Genomic DNA, 23,852 nt, shown 5'->3' on the forward strand with positions numbered 1-23,852 from the left:
GTTTTAACTCGCGTGATATTTGCATTGTTTTTGTCCGGTTTCGGAAAACTGTTTTGTAGTTCTACAGGATATAAGAGTTAGTTTCTACTGGCCAGGTGCCTATTGTACTCCTGGGGGTGCGTCATCAACGCAAGCGCAAAATCTGTGCTTGTGCTTAAGAGAGTCATGCTGCTCAACAATTCTGTGCAGATTCCCGGACTCTCACAAGACTTGGATGGCTCAGTGAATTCACTTTTCCACACTTTCGGCCGATGCACACAGGATCCAGATCAGAGAATCTGCGCAGAATTTTGCGCAGCATGACGCACTCAAACGCGATCTCTTCAGCAACAGCAAATCTTAGTGGGAGGAGAGCATAGACCCAAGCTATCATTAACCAAGGGACTTTAACTTAACATAGGGAAAATAACAAACAACACAGTAATACACCACTTAAAACCAAGGTAAGTTAAATTTGCGTTTTTACTAAGCCTAACATTTATGGCTGTTCATTCTTCCAGGAGACCTGCCGATATAGCTCGCTTGCAAGCTAGCTATGTACAAACCGTTTTGTTTTATCGTGAAATTTGATCTACAGTATACATTGTACTGTACACTGTGTACATTATAATTCCAGTATATATGTCTGTGGAAATGTAAGCGATACACCCCACACGGGCCTACAGTAGCAGCTAGCTATCAGCGTCGTTTCTCAGATCATATGTTTGTTGCCTGCTTGCCTGTCTGTTTGGACATGGCTCATTCCCGAGAAAATGATACGGCAGCTAAGCTAGCTGGCTATGGGGGAGATGGGGAAGTTGATTTGCGGTGTCATTCGTGAGGAGAGATTCACTGTCATTGTCACAACCCAGGCCTACAACCAAGACCCGGCTTTGATTCTTTTAGATATATAGCGACGACTGTAACGTTAGTAACGTTGGTCTGATGGTGAAGTGTTGGGTTACTATGCGGGTAGTTTGCTAGTCAGCTACCATTGCAATTGTGCTACTGTCCGTCTCGTAGGGACAGCTAGTTTGCTATTCCGGCTGCTGGCTAGCGACCTAGCTACTTAACAGAGGTTTTGTCTAGATATCAAGCTAACTCAACTATCATAGTTGTGTAGACTGTTTGGCTTGTTAAGATAGGTAACTAGCTAGTTAGCTAAAGCTGGATGGATGGAAAGCATCGGGATTTGATGTTTACTGTGTGGCTACCTTGTGTTTTCAAATGAAATGATGTGCTTTGTAAGACAATATATATATATCTCAAGCTAGCTAGCTTGCTAACGTTAGGGGTCCAGCTAGACAGCTAGCTGTGTGATTTAGCGTGGTTAAGTTTCCCACTTGTTAGCTAGCTAACGTTACCCACCTAAAATACTGAATTCTGCATGCACAGCACCGGGTACGAAAGCGAAACTAAAGAGGGAGCAAGTGGCAATGGAAACAAGCTCGCTAGCCACAGTATGAAGGCGGTCGCTAGCTAATTGTACAGTTGAGGGTATCTAGGTTCGTTCAGCCCCCTTCTGCCATTGCACACAATCATAGCAGAACGTAGTCACTTTGAACTGTATGGGATTTAACCCGGTTTGCTTGTTAGCGCCTCCCAATAAAGCTGTTGTAGCCAAATACGATTAGCGAACTAGCTAACCAGAAATACTGTGAAGCCACGATGGAGAGCTATCTTACACCGCACTGTGATTTGCAAATAAAAATCATTTGTATTCATTCCGGCTTTATTCATCCTTTATGGAATTAAACCTGTTTTACTATAGGTAACCAGCCAGTGATGCTGAAAATGTAATAGCTGGCTGACTGGTGTACTTTGGCACTAAGTTACTTTCAAAGTCGTGAACTTGTTAGCCTGCTATTTGGACAAAGTGTATTTAAGTAACGCGTTTGGCTTGTCTTATAATGATGTCTTTCGGAGCAAGGCGTGTTGGTGCTGAAAATACTGCACTTGTCATTAAATCATGCAAATATATTCGCATGCCTAATTACAGTTCAGGCCTGACCCGTCACCCGATCTGTCAACTCAGTCGATGTGTGTTTCGGGTAGATAGTTATACATCGGTCCACCAGTGACTGGATATGTCCGTCATTCAAAAAAATAATCCAGCGTGGTTTAAATCACATGTTTAAAAACCCATTGATACATTCAGTGCATTCACGTTATTGTTAGAATGGGAAAAGGGTATTGGCAAAAAATAAACGTTTTCTTTGTGTTTCTTTGTAAGTTTCTTTCAGTTTTCAAGTGACATTTGCTTACTTAACATGGGCTTTATATGCCAATGTATGGGAATTTGGGGAACATTCTGTTTGTTAAAATATTCGAGTCACAGGTCGCAATATGTGTTAAAACAATTTAGCGAAACTAGAAAACTAAATAACATTATTAATTTGTGTTAACTGTTACATGGGGTAACCCACGCGATGTGTATACCTTAGGAACTTGCCGATAGCCAACGAGATCTGTGAGATGATTTAATTATCGTTTGTTTCGAAACTACCATTCAGTGAATGAGGACAGTGAGTGGACCCTACCAGTAGGTGTCTTTTACTTCCCTCAACCACATGAAAATTACAGTAATGCTAATCAAAATTTCGTGTTGAATCTTTGTCTCGATTTAATGAAGAACCAGACTGACTTCAAACAGACTGGCTGTTCATAATTTTGTCTTATTGCTTATTCATTTTCCATAAATCAGTCTTCTTTTCAGGACTTCGCAGGCTGGGAGGATTGCGGTCTGTGTGATTGTTCACTTTTCTGTTCTATTCATGTGTCTGTTCATGTCTGAACTGTGTAATTTATCACAAGACATTTCACTGTCAAGGTTGCAAAAGATGCTGCAGTTGCTGTAACCATTTATGTCTGTTCTCAAGTTACAGCATAGCTTGTTACTGTTTTCCCACAAATACATTTTCTTCCAGTGACAGTGAGATAATGCAGCTGCTGATCTGCTCATCTGGCTCCTGCTTAGTCTCTTTGTCACACAATTTGGACTGTTGAGACTGCTCCTGGGAAGTTCAAGTTATAACACATTGTCCTGTTCATTTTTGACATTAATAAATGTGTGCCTACATCTCAGAACTCCTCACTATTATCCCAGCATTTAATGTGTTAAAACAAAGGAGGCTTTGCGGCTCAAGGGAGGCATTCAGAACTGGAGGTCATTGCCTGGAACTAGATAGTTACACACAAATGAAAAAAGCTGATATCCTGGGTTCATTGCTGATATTACAGCTGAATCAGTGTTTGTTTTTGTTAACACCCCCCCCCCCCCCCCCCCCGGGGTATTAAATTGAAAGGGTGTGTGTATATGTATAAACAACCAAAAAGGAAATATTCAAATTATAATGTCAGATGCATTTGATTTATCATCAAATATGAGAGAGAGTGAGAGAGAGAGAGAGAGAGAATATTCCAGTATACATAGTGTATATGTAGTGATATTAATGTGCACTCATTTTTCAGTTGTGTTTAATTAACTCTATCAGAAAATGAAAATTGTAGAGATATGACAATGCCATAATAAATATCTAATCTATTTTAGTCTGTTTACTCTAGCTGTGAATTTAATTAACATTTCTACAAGCAATATCTCAGTGCAGAGAAAAATGGAAAGTATTCTTAATTATTCATATTCAAATTATGTGTGGGTGATTCTTCTTTTACATGCTATTATGATTTTGCTATTTATTACATTAAAATGGCTTTTTGTTAATTGTGTTGTTTAGGCATTTTTTGTCAAATACTATTAAAGTTTACAAAGGCTTTACAAGGAAATTAGCATTACACCTATTTTGTAGAGGTTTTGTAAATGGGTCTCGGTAAAGTTCAGTTTTGACCTGCTCGTCATTTTGTGCCACCTAGTGGAAGTTGTGAGAGCACGTTTGAAATGGAACGTCTTGCCTGATGAGTGGACATTTTGAATATTATTTCAAGCCTTGTGTTATAATATAACCAAAAACAAAAAGCTCTCAGATTATTTATTTTAATTTTTACATGTCAAATAATAAACACTGTAATCATCAGATGTGCATACCAAGCAGAGAAAACACTCAAGGTTTTGCAAATATTGAAGTGTGTCCCATGTTGTATCCCTCATTACTGTTCATAGCATTTCATATTTTCACGTTGATTATATTTATCACAGATTATGCTTATATTTATTGTCATGTAAGGTGTTGTTTCTTTATTTTAAACCAGCCTCCAAATGAACTAGTTTCAGATGATCTTTTACTTTAGTTCTTTAGTTGTGTTTAAGAAATTTGGAAAAAAAAGTTGTATTTTAATGCATTTGTTTGATTTTTAATTTGGAAAACGGTACTGTGATAATAATAAACATTTTCTTTGTAAAATTTTAGTATTGCTGATTATTTATTTTTTAATATAGGCCAACTACCCAGCATAGCATCTGGGAATTTGCACAACAGTCTGTGGCTTTTTTTGGATGGACTCAGAGTTACAGAGGCTCTCAGTGGACGTAGAGTACGCATAGTACCTTTCCCTTGATTGGTGCTGCCCCTGTATTGCCCCTGATTGCTGGCACTGATGCGCAGGGTTGCTGATTTTTTAGCACCGCAGGCACGATGGCGGGAGCAGAGGTGGACGGCCCCGCCAACCCGTCCTGCAAAATCATGACCTTCCGGCCCACCATGGAGGAGTTCAAAGACTTCAACCAGTACCTGGCGTACATGGAGTCCCAGGGAGCTCACCGGGCTGGCCTGGCCAAGGTAGGGGACTGCCTCTTTCACCATTCTCACAGCCTGATAATGCAAAGCACTCTTACAGGCAGTCTCTTGCAGTAACTACTGCAGTTTGTCTTATTTTTTTGTGAAAAGAACCTTGATAAGCTAATAAACAAAATAAAACATTTCACAGTGAAGTTATGGAATGTAAATTATAATAGTGGTGTTACAGTGGCACCTAGTGGCAATGACTGGAGTTGACATAGGACAATTGTATATCAGTGAGGCTTAGTACTTGTGCTATGCATGAAATTAGATTGTATTGGCTCAGTACCTTCTGGCATCTTGAGGCTTATTGTGCTGATATTTTTTTTTTTTTTTTTTTAATTTTTCTCTGTGCCCCCTCCCTTGCCTTCGTCCTCTTACATCCTCTCTGCTTTGCCTTTTTGAAACCCTCCATCTCTCTGTTGTCTCTCTCTTTCTCTCTTTCCCGTTTCTCTTTTTCCCCCATGTTCTTTCAGGTAATCCCACCGAAGGGGTGGCGACCGCGGCGCAGTTATGATGACATCGACGACCTGGTGATCCAGGCTCCCATCCAGCAGATGGTGGCGGGCCAGTCGGGCCTCTTCACCCAGTACAACATCCAGAAGAAGCCTGTGAGCGTGCAGGAGTTCCGCAGGCTGGCCAACAGCGACAAGTGAGCCCCGCCCTCAAACACACACACACACACACACACGCACACGCACACACACACGCACGTGTGCACGCTCATTTTAAACACACGCATACAAACGTTGTCATTATATTTGTGCCCCTCCCCACCCTTACCCGTAGGCACATGTGATCTATAGGACAATAACCAGTCAGATATGTTGTGTTGGACAACAGCTCAGAGTGTGTAAGATTAAATGAATCAACAAGGTCCCTTCCAGCCAGGGGTGTCTTGGCTCAGGGCGCCTGTGTCTAAGACAACAGGCGTGTTGTCTTAGACAGAGGGTAATTTCAAATCCTTGGACCAAAGCTAGGTCTTTGGAAGATAATGAGTGGTTCTGTACGACCGTAAGAGTAACTTACGGTCGTACAGACTACTCGTAACTCCTCGTCGTAACTACTTTTTTTTTTCTTGTACATAATCAGTTGTTGTTTTTGTTTCCATTTTGCTCATTAGAGTTGTGTCATACTTAAATCGAACGCTGCTGTTTCACCAAATTCAGGCCCTTGTGTTTTCCTGAAATGCTGCCGCTTATGTACTGTAAACAGGTACTGCACCCCAAGGTATCTCAACTACGAAGACCTGGAGAGGAAGTACTGGAAGAACCTGACCTTCCTGTCCCCAATCTACGGAGCAGACGTGAACGGCACATTGTATGATGAAGTAAGACTGACGTTCGCAGTGATACAGTTTGAAGCACCCCAACACTGCTGCTGTCCAGTTACCTGTGAAGTGCTTTTATATAGACTGACTACACACTGTAGCTGGTGCAGGTGAACAGTCTGGCCTGATGTTTTAGCAGGTTTCTGTTTGCCCATGGGTTTTTCTTTAGGGTTCCTTAAAAACCAGTGTTTGAAGGAGAAAGAACAGTGACATTTGCAAGGTGTTTAGGGATTGGCGATTGGCCCGAGTCCATCTCCTCTGGCTGGGTCATGGAATTCTATGTTACACTGATCTTTTTTGTGTCAAATTACGCAAAGTAAGCATTGAAAGTTATCTGTGAAGCGTTAAATGACAATCTTTAACTTGTTATTTTCAGAAATAAGTTAGGAATAAATCTAGAATTAGTACATTTCCTCAATACGCCTGAATGGCACAGCAGTGTGGCGTAGTAGTAAGGAGCAGGGATTGTAACTCAAAGGTTACCAGTTCGATTTCCAGTAGGGCCGCTGTTGTTGTGTGCTTGGACAAAGTACTTTGTCTGAACTGCCTCAGTAAATATCGTACTGTTGGAATAGAATACACGTGAAAATAGTAAACTAAATAAGTCACTCTGGGTAAAAGAATCTTCCATGTAAATAAATGTAAATGTGAAATGTTGCTGATGCCATGTTAATGCCCTGTTGGGAGCTAACGCTAAGGTTCTTAAGAGTGTGCCAGTACATGAAGTTGTTTCATGGGACGTGGCTATTCTCACGCGTGCGGTGCGGGTTCCAGGGTGTCGAGGAGTGGAACATCGGCCACCTGAACTCCATCCTGGACGTCATCGAAGAGGACTGCGGGGTCTCCATCCAAGGGGTGAACACCCCCTACCTGTACTTCGGCATGTGGAAAACCAGCTTCTCCTGGCACACGGAGGACATGGACCTCTACAGCATCAATTACCTTCACTTCGGGGAGCCCAAGTCATGGTAGGAGGCCTCCGTCTGAGCTTCCCATCAGCTCATGTCTGCCAGCCCGGATTCACCCCCCCTCCTTAAACTTGAATGACGAAGCTAAGGAAGGGCAGCGTCCTGACTTAGTCGGGTTATACACTTCTCCTTAATTGCGGCGACAGCCGAGCTCGGCGCGGTGCGGGTGGGTTGCCAGCTCATTTCCCAGATGGGCCTTTTGTGCGGCCGAGAGAGCTGCTTACAGTCAGCACCCGGTGCTAGGCACGGATAAGACGCATAATGAAAGCGCTTTGAGGTGCCCCCGGATAAGGGCACCTGTTCTGCGCCCGCGGAAATAAACCTTTCCGTCTTAAACGAGCTGTGGTGGGAAGGCTTTAATGCTCTGCTCCCACACGATGTGCCGCGCCGGTGACACCGTGTACAGTTCATTTGTTAGCCTAGTGAACCCGGCTCACGGGAGGAACTAGCGGGGGCTTGTTGTTCGCTTCACTTTACATGCCGTTAGAATGAGCTGTTTGATGCAGTTCAGAGTCACCTTTGGGCCTTAGAGATGAGTGAGTGTGTCGTTATGGTAATTCTGGTGAAACCTCTTGTCACAGGTGTCTGTGTGAGTTCAGCTTGCCTTCCCTTTCATCTCTGCCTTCTTGATGTATAGACATACATCTGTATAAACATCTTCTTATCATAGAAACAATGTTACAGTGTAGCTATGAATGAAACTTGTTTTAAATTACATTGCATTACATGCATTTAGCAGATGCTTTTATCCAGAGCGACTTACAGCACAATAGAGTTTAAGTGTATCCATTCAAGTTAAATTAGCAACAGTGTCAGACAAGGCTAACGACACTCACAGATCAGTAAATATGGGGCATCAGTCTAGCACGGTGGTACGGAGCAGGGCTTGTAACTGAAAGTTTGCTGGTGCGATCCCCTGCTGGGCCACTGCTGCTGTACCCTCGGGTAAGGGTAAATATCCAGCTGTATATACGAGCAATGTGAAATTGTTGCCTACATAAATCCCTTTGGGTAAGAGGATCTGCTAAATGTCAATAATGTAATAATGTAATATTACATAACGCTATTTATGTGCTAGCCAGACATCCATTGAAGGTCATATAGCTGAAGTGTGTATACTGCTTTGTTTATTCAGGTGGTTGGATATTTACACAGTTTACTCAAGGCAATTAAGGTAAAGTGCTTTTGAGTGTCTAATGATTGGATTGATTTAATCTCTTGAACTGTGTTGAAGAAATTGTCTTGAATAAGCCCCCTCAGACGACGTAACCACGCATGCATAAGCCGTCCGTTGTTATCGTGAAGGAGCAGCCAGCATGCGGGGGAACACACCTTTCGCACAGCCGCTCTCACAGAAAGCCGAGGAGCAAACTCTGTCAGTTCCACTACTCCGTGTAAAGATTTGCAATAAACGAGCTCCCCCCCCCCCCCTCTGAAGGAGTCAGCATTAGTCTCCATCGGGCTGCTGCGCGTCTCAGCGGAACGTCCAATTGTTCTTTGTCCTACCCGCGGAAGTCAAATGGCGTTGGTGTTGGTCAACAGATGGTCTAATCCCACAGCTAATTAGCTGCCTAAATAGTTTCCTCAGAGGCCCACCTGATGAAGCAGTAACTCGGGTGACACTGCGTAATTTATGCGCACCTGCTAATTCCCCCGGACTTCATCAGCACCTCTGCCATGAAGGTGATGGTGTCAATAAAGGCATCACTGTCTGGTTTTTTAGCATACATTCTCCCCCATAAGCAGCAGCAGTAAGGTATAAAATAGCAGGCTGGTGAATTAGTTAAGCTAAAGAATGATTGGACTGCCATTTTGTCGATGTGTGTGTCGCCACTCGTGTTTGCTAGAGCTGGGATCCACACAAGAGGAGGCTTTGTTTGTGTTGCAGCGGGGGTGCTATAGGATAGGATCGGTCTGACTGGCAGATAACGCGGCCTACAACAGGACGTAATCAGAGACGGGAACACGGTCTGAAGCGGCGCGCGCAAGCCGGCGGATTTATTGAGCGCCGAGATCTCTGACGGGACGCGGCTCGGACGGCAGTCGCCAACTCCCCCTTTTCTTTTCATCCCTTATCGCGCTCCTTCAAAGCTCAGCGGGCGAGCGCCGCGGACGCCACGAGCACCCCCCCCTCCTTTCTGTAACCGGAGGCTTCGATAAAGGTGCCCGAAACCGGCCGCGGTCCCGGGCCCGTCTCATCGAGCGCGGGGAGAGAGGAAAGGCTCGCGGTTTAGACGGTTCGGATCGTTGCGCCGTCTGCGATAAGCATCAAATTCCCTCCAGAAAGCCCCCCGCCCCCCGCCTCCCCTCCATTGGAAAATGGCGGGAGGAGAAATCCGACAGGAATCTGTTTAATAGCTTTTCCGAGCCGCTGAGAGATAATGGCGTGGAGAAGCCGAGGCCACGTTAATGCGATACCGGGCGGATTTAAGCCCGCGTTGATACCGGGTCCCGAGTAATCAAAGCGAGGCGTTGCTTACCGTTCGATATTAACAGAATTATCTGATCGAGAGGCAAAGTCTCCCATGAATCACCGTGACTTCCACCACGATAAGAGGCACCTCGTAGCGTAAAGCCCGAATCCCTTTAACCTTTTTTTTTCCCCCCGCAGTCGGCTTCCGATAAAACGAGAGGGAAGTGGAAGTTTTGGCGGTGTTGCTTTGTTATTAACCCGCAGTTATTTTCGCTGGTTTCGATCGGATTGCCCGCTTTTTTTTTTGTTCCTCCTAAGCATATAGGCCTTTTTCCCTTCTCATTCACTCCCTTGTGAGGCACCTGTCTTTCGCACTGACGGAAGGAAGCAGATGCAGACTGTTTTTCTCTCCTCTCGCCTCTAGGGGGCGGCAGGGACCCTCCACTCACTGCGGCAAGGCAGCTGAGACCGTCAGAAGAATCAAAGGCCTATCAGAGACTCCCCCTATTAAATGTGTTAGTCACATGAATGTAAATTCTGTCTGCCGAGTGCCTCCCAGCATGGATAATGCCTACAATCCTGTCTGCCTGATTTTTCTTTCCTCCTTTTATTTATTTGCATTACAATCGCCGCAGGCCCCCACTCAACCTCAGACCATTTAGCAAATCATACATAATCAATGTCCCAGCCTCGCAGAACGTATATGTACTAATAGGGTATCGATCCCGGCAGCCTCTCCTCCGGGCCCGTGGCTATGGCTGCAGGCCTGGATATAAACTGCGCCGTTCCTTTCCTCTCCTTGCCTCGTTCTGTTTATTTGTCTGCCAGATGGGAAGCTGGAAGGGAAGAGCACAAACATTTGGTTAACTGGAGCGTCTGGTCACGCGGGGGGGAGGCTGAAACGGGCCACCCGCGCCTCGCAGATCCTTCTCTCAGCAGATGATCTAAGTCGGTGTTACGCAAGCCGCTCCCTGACCGAGTCTGTTCCTCACACGCGGGTGTGGGGATAGACAGGTCGCCACCTTAAGGGCAAGGCTAATGCCGGTCATTATCAACTAAGAAGAGCGCTCTCTCTGATTGCGTTTGACACCGATGTCCCCGGGATAAAGAGGGAGCACGTCGAAGCCGATTGGTGTGAGGTTATGATGTGCGCCTGGCGTGAGGCTGTCAGAGGGCAAGGCCTTCCCCCCTGTTCTTCTCTCCCTCGCCGGCTGTTGTTCGCCCGATGATGTGGGCTGTCTGTTTTGGCGGCGTCTCGGGGCGCCCCACCTGCCTCCACCTGTCTGTGAGCAGGCAGGAGCACTCCCTCATGTCTCGCCCCATCAGACCGTCTCACCTCTGTCTGAGTGCTCTCTCCCGCCCCCCCTCGGATTCATCTCCCCCATCTCTTCAGCCCCCCCCCCCCCCCCCCCCCCCCCCCCCCCCCCCCCCCCCCCCCCCATCAGAGCGCCTGCCCCATTTTCACGTCTTACCCATCAGAATCCTCGCACCCCCCGCCATCAGAATGTCTCCTCCCCCAGTCTGAGTGCCCCCCCCCATATCACATCTGCCCCATCCTAATCCCCCCCCTTCCCGTCAGAGTGTCTGCCCCATTTTCCATGTCTTCTCCATCCTCACGTCCCCCTATCAGAATGTCTACCCCCCCATCAGAATGCCCCCCCTCCCCCCCGTCACATCGTCCCCCCCATCCTCACACCTCCCCCACCCCCCTCCCTCAGACAGTCGCGCTGCTCATTAGAGCTGACTGTCACAGCTTTGCCTCTCTCCTGCCCCTGACAGCTCGTCTCGCAGCAGAGGCACTGAGACACCCCCCCCCCCGTGCCTCCGCCTCCACCTCCGTTACCCCTGGAGACCAGCACTGACCTCAACCCCCCCCAAGGCCCCCCCCCATCACTTTGTCACCCTGACGGGTGGTAGGAGCAATATTGTCAGAGCAAAGCTGTGAACTCCAGGGGAACGGGTGTTTGAGAGAGGAGCCACTCCTTCACTCTCTGAGTGAGGGAGGCGGGACAGGGAGTGTGTGGTGGCGGGATGGTGCATCTTCTGGCAGCCGGGAAGTGATAAAAATACACATGATTATACAGCTGTCTCTGACAGACTGCAGACAGACAGGGCTCTCCGACTGGACGCTTTGAGGTAGCCGTCGCGAGTTTCGCTCCCGGGGCTGCTGTGTGGGCACTAGGCTAATGATTGGGGGTTCTCGCATTGATTGTTAGGTGGGTCACACTTTTGGCATCTGACCCTCCACATTCCTGTGTGGGAATTTCAGACGTTTCCAATGTGATGGATTGCAAATTGCCAGGTTGCGATTGTTCAGTGTTATTTTGTGCCTGTTTTGATCTGCCTGTCATGTTTGGAGTACCAGCGTGTATATGAGCACTGTCACAATTTCATGAACCCCAGGTGAAATACTGAGACCGCAGCAAGGGGAGGGGCTTTGGAGCTGCACAAACAATATGTTATGGTTCATTGTAACTCCGTATCCCGTCATGCTTGCCCCTTTTTCATACTGTGACCACTAGAGGTCAGTCTTGCACTACATGTCACTATGAATTGGTCATTACCGGCCATCTAACCGGAGAATCTCAGCACTTGTCTTACAGTGATAAATGTATGCATCACTCATTTACTGTGTGCAAAATTAAACATTTTTATGGCTTCGTGCAGAGAAACGGAACACTCTGAGTTTGAGCAATGTCAGGCAAAGTCAATTTTGCTCTTTGTGAAGTTATTTGGCTTAGTTATCACCATGCGGTTAGCCTCCTGACAGTTTGTGAGCATCAAGTCAAAATCTGCCGGCCTGATTTTTGCTGGGAATGTAATGCCGTTTCAGAAAGCTCCTTTGCTAGCAGGCCTTTTAGAATCAGGACAAGCACAGGGTGAGCGCCGTCAGAGAGCCCTGACCTCGAGTGGCGGTTCGGAGACGCCCGGGAGGATTTGACGACGTGTGAACTTCATTATTCGCGAGTCAATCGCAGGGGCCGAACAGTTAACCTTTTCATGAGAGCGGCTGAAGGAAACGGCGCCGGGACACCGCGGTGTGGCCTCTTCCCCTCAGGGAGGAGCCGGCCGCCACCACTGCCGCCACCGGGATTACCGAGAGCTAGGTGTCAGATTAGCGGGATCTGCCTGGCTGCTGATTCCCGAGGCGGGGAGCAATCCATCTCCCAGCTTACCGTGGAGAGTCCAGCTTCGAGGGGTACACTGGTGTTTACGCTTGTACGTAGGGCTTAAAGTGGATTTCTCTGCCTGCACGGTCTGTCCCCTCTCGAAGGCAGTTTTAACCAGCCTAGAGCGCCATTCAGTTCGAAAGCCTGCTCTCTCTGAAGCAGGCAGGCCCTAGACTTTCCTGTGTCAAAGACACGGTCGTGTCTGTACGCCGTTGTTATGCGCTAGGGTGTGCCATGTTAAGGACAGTGCGCTTTGTTATTCACGGTAAAATAAACAGTTAGCGTTTACAAGGCGTCTGTGCAAAATGAAGACGGCAAACAGAGCAGCGGCATCCCAGGGGGGTTTCGGCGCTGGAGCGGCGCATTGACGCCCGGGTTCGAGCTTTGCCCGGGTCTCTCTGTATCACGAGAGTTATATTAATCGAACGATCGACCGGGGGGCCCACAGAGATATTGATCGCAACGAGCCGCTTTAGGAGAGAGAGGGAGAGAGAGGGGGGGGGGGGGGGGGGCATGAGCGCAGCAGAGCCGTTACCTCAGGAGCGCGCCATCTCCGCGGAGACGTCCTGTGACATAATGGCGGAAAGAGGATCTCTCCTCTTCTGCGGCGGTCACTCATCTGGGCTGTGCCTTCAGTGTCATCTGAGAGTTTCAGGCTAATATTAGCCATGACTGAAGGCCTCTCTGGTTTTGACTGGCAAGCGTTGGCCTAACATTACTGTGTCTGGGAGTCGGCCTGTGGGTGTTGGTTTGCTGGCTTTGGTTTGGTAGCTGGGCTGCGTGTCTCTTTCTTTGCTGGTCTTGTCAGTGATGGTTTCGATTGTCAGTGTTGACTGGTTAGTACAGGAAACTAAGGATAAGTCAGCTTTCTTTTTACAGTGATGCATTTAGGCCTACTGGTCATCAGTATGTTGTACCATAATCATTATGATATTATATCATTCTCTCATGTTGATCATGTTGTGTTGTACAAATAGGCTTCTGTCAATCTTTAGTTCCTCATCATGTTCGTGCCGTACAAACACAATTCTGTTAATTCTGTATTCCATGAATGTGTCGGCATTTGCTACAGTCACAACCCTTACCTGTGCAGCTCTCCTCGCGCCAAAAGGACCGCGGCTATCAAAACGTGTACCATTATCGATGACGATGACGAGTGTTTTTGTAAGTGTTTCAATCCTGTGTCTCCTCCACAGGTATGCCATTCCTCCAGAGCATGGGAAGAGACTGGAGCGCCTGGCCACCGGTAATGACCCCCTCAACTCACTGCCAAACCTGTCAGCTGCGCACAGCTCCACTCTCAGCCTTCTCCTGCTACCCGATGCGGTGCGGGACGGAGCTGAGCGATTCCCTTTGAGGCGGAACGCGAGAAGTCACTGCTTAAGAATCCGCTCCCTGAACTTGATTTTCAGGTTCAAGAGGCAAATTGGAATGCTATTGTTATAGGCTGAACATACAGATTTTTAAAACAAAAGACATACGCAGTCCAGTTGTATCTGTTTCATTACATTACATTACATTATTGGCATTTGGGGGATTCTCTTATCCAGAGCAACTTACATCAGTTACAGGGTACAGCAGCAGTGCCCCAGCGGGCAATCAAACCAGCGACCTTCCGGTTACAAGTCCTGATCCTTAGCCACCATGCTACACTGCTGCCCGCTGCAGTTGTGTATATGATGTTTAAAAAGAGATCTGTTGAATGGACAAATCCACACCCCACTACCAGTGATTGCTGTGATGGAGCTGCGTTCAGACCCATTTGAAAAAGGGAAAAGCGGGCGATTAAAGTGCATTCACTTGCTTTGGACAGATGCACTCACACCGGGGAATTGCGGACTGGATCAATCTGTCCACAACGTTGAGGGCGCCTGTTGCTTCGAGCCAGCCTGTTTACAGAGCACACCACTGTCATCCTGCCTGCTCTTAGCGTGATTGCCTATGTTGTAACCTCAGCTGCTCGTTGTGAACCTCTTCGCTGCGCCCTGGGTCCTAAAAAGACCCATTAAAAATGAAAGAATGAATGCGCATTCTCTCTCTTTTTGTCAAACCTTACATTTTCAGAGCCAGGCTGAAAGCGTGCCACGTGATTGGAGGCTGTTCGTGTCAGTCAGCAGCTGAAGCGCGGTGCGATGCGGAGAACCGCTCCCGTAATCTCTGTCCCGGCGTTATAATTATCCCGCCCGCTCTTTACGCGCCGGTGCTTTTATCTCCCCCCTCCCCATTGCGATTGTGATTGACCGCGGAGCAGGCAAGCACTGCGTTCGAAAAGCCGTCGGATGCAAATCTCCTAACCGCAGTGCTGCGATATCCCCTTCAGAGACCGGGGCCCTGACTAATAGACTAACCGCAGCGTGATTTGTCCTTAATTGTCGACAGCGAACTCAGGCAAATGCTACTTTTTTCCATTTCTAGCACAACATAATTGAGAATAAACTGGTTGCTTATTTGCATTCGATACCCAGGTCTAATTGTTTGAGACTGCATTCGTTTCATACAGTTGAAAGAGGGACTGCGTTTTGACCTTTAATCGCACGCAGCTTAGTATAGGTGTAACGCACATCAGAGGTAGGGCAAGACACAGGGCTGTCATTTCAAAGCCCATGCCTTAAAGGCAGTATGCGGCCCTTAAAGCCGGTCCGGAAAGATAGCCTTCATCCCTATCAGGAGTCTTCATCGATCCGCAAGCCTGGTAATCCAGCTGCCCTCGCAGTTTGTCCCCTCTCCTGATAAGGCCACATGTCCACCGGTTGCACAGTCCCACGCTGCAGTTTTCTGACAGCGTGGTGTCGGGAAAGCTGCGTGGCACTTCGGAATGCCGGGCCGGGGGGTGGTTGGTACACTCTGATTCCAGCGTTCTGGTGCATCGTTGGGAAAATCAATCAACCAGACCGCTCGGGGAAGTTGAAAGGAAATTCTGTCTGATGGGTTGGTAGACACCTACCATGCATTTAGCTTTGCCCTTTTTTAAACCTTGAAGTCTATGTAAGCTCTTGCCCTACATGAGGATGCCCACTAAGCAAATGTACCTTACCAATAACATTAAAAGCAGAAGGCAAAGCTGTCCCCCTCTGAATGGATTTGTGGGAAATTCTCATGTACTCTTTACAGTTAGTGTGGTCAGAATATTCACTCATTGCACGCAGGCGAAAAAGGTAAATGATTTCATTTCACAGGCACCTACAAGTTTGCAGGGGCGGTCAGCCTACTGTCTGTTGCCATGGTCACTGTATGTGTCTGTGGGTTCAAGGACCCTGTTGGGCTGTTGTCACGGCTGTTATAGATGAACTAGGCCTTTCACAGTCTCCAGCTCTGATCTCATCTCTGTTAGAGACATCTGGGAGCCTCTTGTTTGCGTGGCACTATACTGCCGATGCTTCCATTAGCGGCCCTAGAGTCAGTTCTGATGAGACAGTAAGGGAAAACTGCTACAATCACAATGGAAACAGATGTAGTTCACAGTTAACTCCGAGAGTGTAAGCTTACTTGAGTTATACTCGTTGAGACCAGGCGTAGGGTCACTGCGCATTACTCCATCAGCATTTATCAGATGCTCTTAACCAGAGCGACTTAAATGTTACAATTTTTACATGTTATCCATTTTATACAGTTGGATATTTACTAAAGCAAATTTGGGATAAGTACCTTGTCTAAGGGTACAACAGCAGTACCTCAGCATGGAATTGAGCCAGCAGCCATTCAGTTACAAGACCTGCTCCTAACCACTCTGCTACATTGTCGCTGTGCCGTACTTTTGCATGTCTTCCTGTGCAGTCAGCACAGAGAAGGCTTAGCCACTGACAGCCAGCCAGCGCTGAAGCCCCAGCCCTCTTTGGTCCGTGTCTGGAGCTGGATTCTCTGCGGTGTGCTGAAGATGACAGCTCAGGATGGGCTTCCTGAGACTCAGCCTGGAGCTTGCGTGCCACACACAGAAACAGCCCCGGTTGGCCGGCTTTGAAGGAAAATAACGCCTTTCTGTTACAGCGAGTGGCTCCGCTCTGGCCCCACCGTCACCACTCCTCCTTCACCATTCTGCGCCGTCGCCCGGCTCGGTTCGACTCCTGAGGCGCCGTCGGCCATTTCTACATGTCACGGCGGGATGCCATCAGCTGCCTTGCCGACTGACCCTCGTGCGTGCCCTGCGATCACTTTCACAGCCAAATCCTTCTACAAACACGCAGCTATCATAAAGGAAAACCTCAGCTCAGGAGACGAGTCAGTTGAGAATGTCTTCACCGTGTTGGATCCATGGGATTCGGCTTAGAATGGGATAGGGGGACCGCGGTGTCGCATTTGTTAATACTGCATGTCCACACTGACACTCAAATGGCCCAAGAACATAATGGTATGAGAACGTAAATAATAAGGGTAAATGTGTGAATCGCTTCACGACAAATGAGAGAATTTCGCTTCGAGAGCGGTCTTGAAGTGGCAATACATCAAAAATAATTCCAATCCAGAACGGAATTGGAAACACATTGAAATAAGTTAATATTTCAGCCCTGAGCTTCACCTATAATGGGCATAATCTACAGAAGTACTTAGCTGTAATTTGTCTTCCGCGATGCCTTGAGGGGGTAGTAGTAAAAACAACGGAAGGAAGAATTTGCCAGCCTGTTGTGTGGAACTTGTCAGAGAGAGAGAGAGGGATCAACAGTTTGTGCCTGTTCACTATGCCTGCAATTCTTTAATTTGACGAAATGAATACAGGAGAGATCAGTATAAAACAAAAACAAAAGCAAAACCAAAGCCAAAAAAAGGTTTGTGCAGTTTACTGTGTGTTGTTTACTGTAACCTACAGTTGTATGCCGTATTTATTTACTTGTTATGCATATCCCCAGGGACTTGCATCTCCAGGCACAAAAGTCTGTAGTTACATAAAGCAGATTTTTTTTTTTAAACTTTTTTCTACTCAACCACGGAGTTCTTGGTTGGCTTTTGAAGTGCATGCACTGTATTATTCAACAGTTAAGTGCTGTTTGAGGTGCTTCTCCAAGGGAAAGCAAAACGAAACCTTTTCCTTTTATTGTGTCTCTGGCTGTCTGAATTCCCTCTCACCTGTTTGATGTACGAGGATTGGAGCTGAGCTGCAGTGAGGATCAGCGTGATGCAACCGTAATTTTAATCTGAGGCGTAATTTTGACATCTTTGTTGGAGTCGTATTACTAGGTGATACTCTTTGGTCAGGGTAATTACCCTTATTAATTCAAGTCAATAGACAAGCAGATTAAGTTTGATGATAATTACTTGTAGGATTGTGTTGAAGACGAGTGTGTAATTAAAAAAAAATTACAAATATTATGGTCATAGTCATCTAGTACATTTAAACCAGACACCTACAATGAGGCAGTAAGCAGTTGAAACATTGAGCATCTTAAATTTCAGCACTGGTTAGTTGTCAAGTTCTATCTGGTTGTTATGGGAACAACACCTCTTTGGTGTTGAGAATAAAAAATACACTTCATAGAAAATGCGCAAAAAGGTATTTTTCAGCAGTGCTATGAGCATAAAATCTTCCATCATCTTCTGAAATACTTGTATCGAGAAGGCCAAAGGCAGGGTCTGACGTAACTGTAGATGCGAAATATTATCGTAAAAAACATATATAACAAATATTACATAAATACATTACATTTAATTAGCGAACAGTCTTACCTAGAGCAAGTTACATAGCTTTTACTTTGAATGTTATTTACTCAGGTAGATATACATTAACATAACACACACACATATATATATATATATATATATATATATATATATATATATATATATATATATATATATATATACAGAAGAAGCTAATCTGCGTTTATCATGGACCTGAGCTGTCCTGCACTGTGTCATTTGTGTGGACACAGGATGAAGAGTGGGGCAGTGAGGGCTGCCATGTCCAGGTCATCACATTCACAGGCCAGGGGTTAACCTGGAGTTTCCTTAAATTATGCTGCCTCACTTCCATTACATGAATTTGTCATTATCATATAATAAAAAAAGGACACGTGCAATATATATGTACATGTATATGCCATATTGCATCTGTCCTTTTTCATTACATGACAAATTATCAAATTATCAAAATGATAACAAGATAACCACATAGAAATTGCTCCATTAAAATAGCCATGGAAGGACAGATAAATATAGGCAATATTTGTAGATGGTCTCTCGCTGCTCCAGGGTGCACTGTGTATCAGACTCCAATTAATAGCCTTATTGAAGGTATGTGATGCTTCTGCAGAATGCAAAAAAAAAAAAAATCCTTAGACATTTCACTAGTTATAGTATCTAGGCATATGTTAGAAATGCAGGCTAAAAATAGAATAGCAGAACAGTGTTTTTTTTTTCTTTTCATTGAATATTCTTTTACATGGGTCCATAGGAAGACAGCAGACAGTAGTGGTGTCTCTGTTGAGTGAGTGTCCCCAGATGTTGCTCTACAGCACTGTTAATGTTGAGCATGGTGCAGCAGCGCTGAAATTCTGACATCCCTGTCAGTGCTGCTCAATTATTACTCATCACTTACTCCGGATGGTGCTTGCTCGCTGTCTTCTGCCTCTTTTGGAAAGGGAAGAATGAATCTCCATTGGTTTCAAATGAAATATTAATGAAGGAGACGTGGAAAAAGACAAGTGTTCTCACGGTCGTATTATAAGTCCATTAGCTGGCAGTGTTGAGAACGAAAGGCGAAACATGCAGGTAATGAAGCCAGAACAAGGCTCCTGTAATCCTGCACTCAAATGGAAGGGGGGGGGGGGGGGGTTGGGGGGTGAGCAGGGCCTTGGGGCTCTTTTCAATCTAACCACAGTGCGTTTTCTCCTAATCTTTGAATGATAAGTTAACAGTATTTTTTTTTTTTTTTTTTGCTTCAGCCATAGACCCAACACCTGCCAAACTCATCCCTTTGGATAATAAGAAAAACACTGATTAAAGTAATTAAAGTTGTTGTCAAAGTTAAAGGACAGAACACTGTTGCGGCTAGATTGAATAAAGTACTCTGTGATAATCAGAGCGGTTCTTAGGGACTTAACTTGTACTTTTCCATATTTTCACCACGCTCAAGAGACAGACTGCGAAAAAGAACTAAAGTCATGCTCAAACTTTTATCTTTGTGAGAACTAGAATGCAGAGGCTGTATTGAAAACGCTATCAGAAAAGGCTTGCACAACTGTCCTTTTTCAAACCTTTATATTATTTGGCTATAGTTGGGGTCGTAGGTCTTGTTCTCATGTGGTCACATGTATAGAGAAAGTCTAGACTCTATTAAACGGTTTATGAAGCACAGACAGCCTTTGAATGGAAGAGAAAGAAGACTTTTATGAAAGAAAGGTGTTGCGTCGCTGATTCGTGTCAGCGGAATGGTGACGGGTTATGAGAGCTGTCGTGTTAAAAGGCTCGCACTACTCAACTCTTTTTTTGGTTATCATAGAAAATACAGTAAACTGCGTGACCATTATATAAAGTATTTCATAGACAAATAAATATGTTTCTTAAGATTTCTTGAGAAACCTGTGAAATTGCCCGTCGTATATGGAGGGGGGGGGGGATAAAAGTGGAATAATAGAATTTAAAAGAATTGCATTCTGAAGGTCATACTGCGCACCCAAAACCCACTTGCGTGTGGTTCTGTGGCTCTGTCCTCACATTGATGAGGACAACCGCTGCGCTATTGATAGTTGTAATTAAAACAGTTAAAAAAAAACAGGGGAGATTGGGAGGGAGAAATGGATGTCCCCGCGATATGCCCCCGCGCGCCGAGTGGGCAGAGTGCTTCGGAGAGGATTCAGAGGGAGAGCGCAGAGACTCCCACAGGTGTTAGTGGAGGGCCCTCGACTCCTCGCCGGGAGTGGAGTGCCCTTTTACGCTGAAGGAGGGGCTGCTTGGCACCCGCCGTCACCCCTTTCACCGGCCCCGCCAAGAGCGCGGCGATCAGGGTGCAGAGGCTGGTTAGGAGCAGTCATTAGTGGCACCGTAGCTGTACCCCTCTCATCAGCTGTGGAAATAGGGCACTCCAAGTCAAGTTCAGAAGCACCTAAAACTACGGCAGAGGAGTGATATTACAGCTCGATAATGCATTGCCTGGGATTAGTTCAGCGTCCGTTTAAAATGGGTCCCGTGTGCAAGCTGTCCATAAAGTCACGTGTGAAAAGCAAGCGGCACAGCAAAATGTAAAGATCTGCACGCATGCAGAAAATGAAAGGGTTTTCCTTTTAACTGCTTGCTCTGTTGGCTCAGCTGGCTCACTAGCAGACGTTACTGAAAGTATCAAAATTCATTTTGTAAATTCACTTAGTGGTAATCCTAATTTTTTTTTTTTTCCATTGGACAACTTTGCTGTCTGAGAGTGATTCTGACCACGTCCGTTTTGTCGCCAGGTTTCTTCCCGAACAGCTTCAAGGGCTGTGAAGCGTTCCTCCGTCACAAGATGACCCTCATCTCACCCTCCATACTGAAGAAGTACGGGATCCCCTTTGACAAGGTACAGCACCGTAGAGCCTTTGCTTTCTGAATGTGTGGTCCCCCATTTCCCACAAGTGCAGTGCATTTTTCTCTCTGCTCAAATAACAAAATTTAGCAACCGTTACCTTTTTTTCTCCACTGCTTGCAAATTTGCTTATCAGCGGCTGCCAAATTCATGATGTTGTGCAAGCGCCGCAGTGCAACAGCAAATCTTGGCCTGCGTCCGGGTATTCAGAGCTAAGCGCAAAACGCACTGTGTGTAGATTGCACCTGGGCCTCATGCTCTGCAGCAGGTCTGCAGAGGAGTGGCTTGCAGCAGCAGCCTGTGCTGGGGGAGGCAGGGTTCGCCCCTCACAGAACAGAACAGTGCTTTCTCCCTCTGCTCCCGCCTTTGTGTCATATTTTGAGGAACAATGCAGAAACCCTGGCGAGGGGCGGTCTGCGTTGTGGAGGGGGACACAGTCGCGCCCCTCGCCCACACGCCTCCGCGCCCCGGCTCTCTGGAGGGGTGGCCCCCGCTCCCGAGCAGCTGCCGCCTTCCTCCCGCGACGAGCCGCCGGGCGCACCTGCCACGCGCAGATGTCTGTCACCCGACTGAGTGGCCGACTGGCACGCAATTAGATGCGGCCTCGTGTTGTCCCGGTAACGGATTTCGTAAGCCATTGATCAAAGTCAGAATCGCGCTCAAGCCCAAAATTACCCAATTAACTTTTCTTTTTTTCATTTCCTGATTTTTTTTTTTTTTTAATTTCACCAAGGTGCATCTCTGTTCAATCCCGCAAGGTTGTGGCTTTGTTTAATTCAAAGCATGGATGTACAAGCCAGTACTATGTGTATTCAAAATGCTTTTATTCACAGTCAGGGGTGACTGTTTTATTACTGAACTTTATCCATCGGGTATAAAAGGAAGCTTTAGAAGAGAAAATGAATGTGAAGAAAGCCTCTGTCAGTGAGATCAGTTTCTCACGCAGTAATGCTCATCTCACCCTGCCAAAGCCTGAAAACATGCAGCCAGACTCTGAACGCTCAACATTTAGGCCATTTGTACATGTCAGACGTGTCTGTAAGCGTAGATCATTCCTTGTTTCTCGTTACTTGTACACCTGTGTTTTCCCCCTGTTCATTTGTTTGTAGGCTTTATGCTGATTTTGCATTCACAGTGAGTCTGACTTTTGCCAGTCTTTGATCGTGGTACCGGTCACATTTATTGATCAATCCCAGGCTTATCATGGGGACTTATGATTGAGAAGGTACACACTGAGCGATTTATGTTCTTCCACTGCACCGGTGCATATCTCTCGCCATGTCCAAGAGCATCTGATGACAAGAAAGAAGGATTAGATTGTGATTTTTTTTTTTGGTTAGGTGTAAATAGCCTCCTCTCGCCATGAATTTCAGACATCAACAAATGATAATGGAAACTTTGAAATTTATGCTGAATCACTTTTTGTGAACCTTGTTTTTAAATAATAATGTATACTGTTCTAATATTGTGGTGACAATTACTCTTGCAATGTAGAAGCAAGATATGAATGCTTAGTGCCCAATTAAAGTGACGCCGTATAAAAACACTGGTTTCTTCTATGGTAAAAGAGACAAACCAGGGATTAGACCTTACTTTTAATGCTGATTTAGTATCACCAGCACCAAACGGTAAACCAAACTCACTACATGTTCTGGTGTAATATGTAACATGAACTCTCACTTCAGTCCTCACACACACACATACACATACACACATGCATTGCAGAAATGGTGGTACATGCAGTAATTAGCAGATGTTTTATCTTTAGCTCAATAGGAAACACACTTAATCACAGACATTAATTGGATGTAAAGCCAAAGACCTTGACACATCCACATACACAATCGACTTGCCCGTAACTTACTGCTACTGCCCGTATTAACTGCTAGCTGGATGCTAATTGCCTGTTTACACATGCTGTATGTCTCTGGTAGCTGAAGACCTAGAGAGGTGCTCTCCAGGGCTAGTCTTTCTTTAGAGGTTGATGGTGTGACTCAGCGAGCAATTGACTACCGGGCATGCTCAATGCATCATAGTGTAGCACCTCTGTCACTGCTGAGTTCTGTCTGAATTTGTTCCTATGGCTCAATTGGCGTCACATGGCACTAGCGATGCCAAGGTTGTGAGTTTGATTCTCAGGGAACACACATAATAATGAAATGTATACCTCCAATGTACTGTAAGTTACTTTGGATAAAAGTATATATATGAATAGCTGTAACTGTAACGATGCAGAGCCGCCAAAGACCTCATGTCCGTCACCGTCAGCGCAGCCACGCTGCCGCCACCGCGCGGCGCGTCGCTCGCATGGAACGCCAGGGCCGCCCGCGGGAGAGCGGCCCTCCGACCGGCGCCTTAATCTCCGTCGCCCGCCGAGACAGAACAGCGGCGGCTCCCTCTGTCCTCAGTGTTCACAGGCCCCAGGGCAGGCCGAGCGCACAGGAAAACACACCTCAGAATGGCCCCCAGGCCTGTGTGCTGGCCAACTAGCAGAGATTTACAGTACAGTCGTCATTTATCACGTAATGTGTAGCTAATGTGAAGTCACTATTAATTTGAAGTTCTCAGGAGTCATAGACATTTAGAATGAGCCTGTGGGGAAAAGTAAAATAAAGTTTTATATGCCAGGCTCACGACACGTTGCTGACTCCTGAAGAACTGTAAATGCTTGCTACGATCAAAAAGTCTGAATTGTGATGCATCACAATTGTGATAAAATCAGAATGACAGTTTATCTAATGTTAAAACAGAAAAAAAAAGAATATTGAAATGTT

At 46.1% G+C, this 23,852-nt stretch overlaps 1 protein-coding gene across 1 annotated transcript in view; it reads left to right on the forward strand.

Moving 5' to 3' along the window:
* Positions 1–291: 291 nt before the first annotated feature.
* Positions 292–23,852, forward strand: part of LOC118769363 (lysine-specific demethylase 4C-like) — a 119,866-nt gene continuing 96,305 nt past the window's right edge. Inside the window, exons 1-7 of the mRNA XM_036516396.1 lie at positions 292–443; positions 4,556–4,712; positions 5,189–5,364; positions 5,928–6,042; positions 6,817–7,010; positions 13,790–13,839; positions 20,969–21,072. Of these exons, the coding sequence (XP_036372289.1) occupies positions 4,569–4,712; positions 5,189–5,364; positions 5,928–6,042; positions 6,817–7,010; positions 13,790–13,839; positions 20,969–21,072 (783 nt within the window). The 5' untranslated portion in view covers positions 292–443; positions 4,556–4,568. The remainder of the gene's footprint in view (positions 444–4,555; positions 4,713–5,188; positions 5,365–5,927; positions 6,043–6,816; positions 7,011–13,789; positions 13,840–20,968; positions 21,073–23,852) is intronic.

This window comes from Megalops cyprinoides, chromosome 22 (assembly GCF_013368585.1).
Source record: "Megalops cyprinoides isolate fMegCyp1 chromosome 22, fMegCyp1.pri, whole genome shotgun sequence".
NCBI lineage: Eukaryota > Metazoa > Chordata > Actinopteri > Elopiformes > Megalopidae > Megalops > Megalops cyprinoides.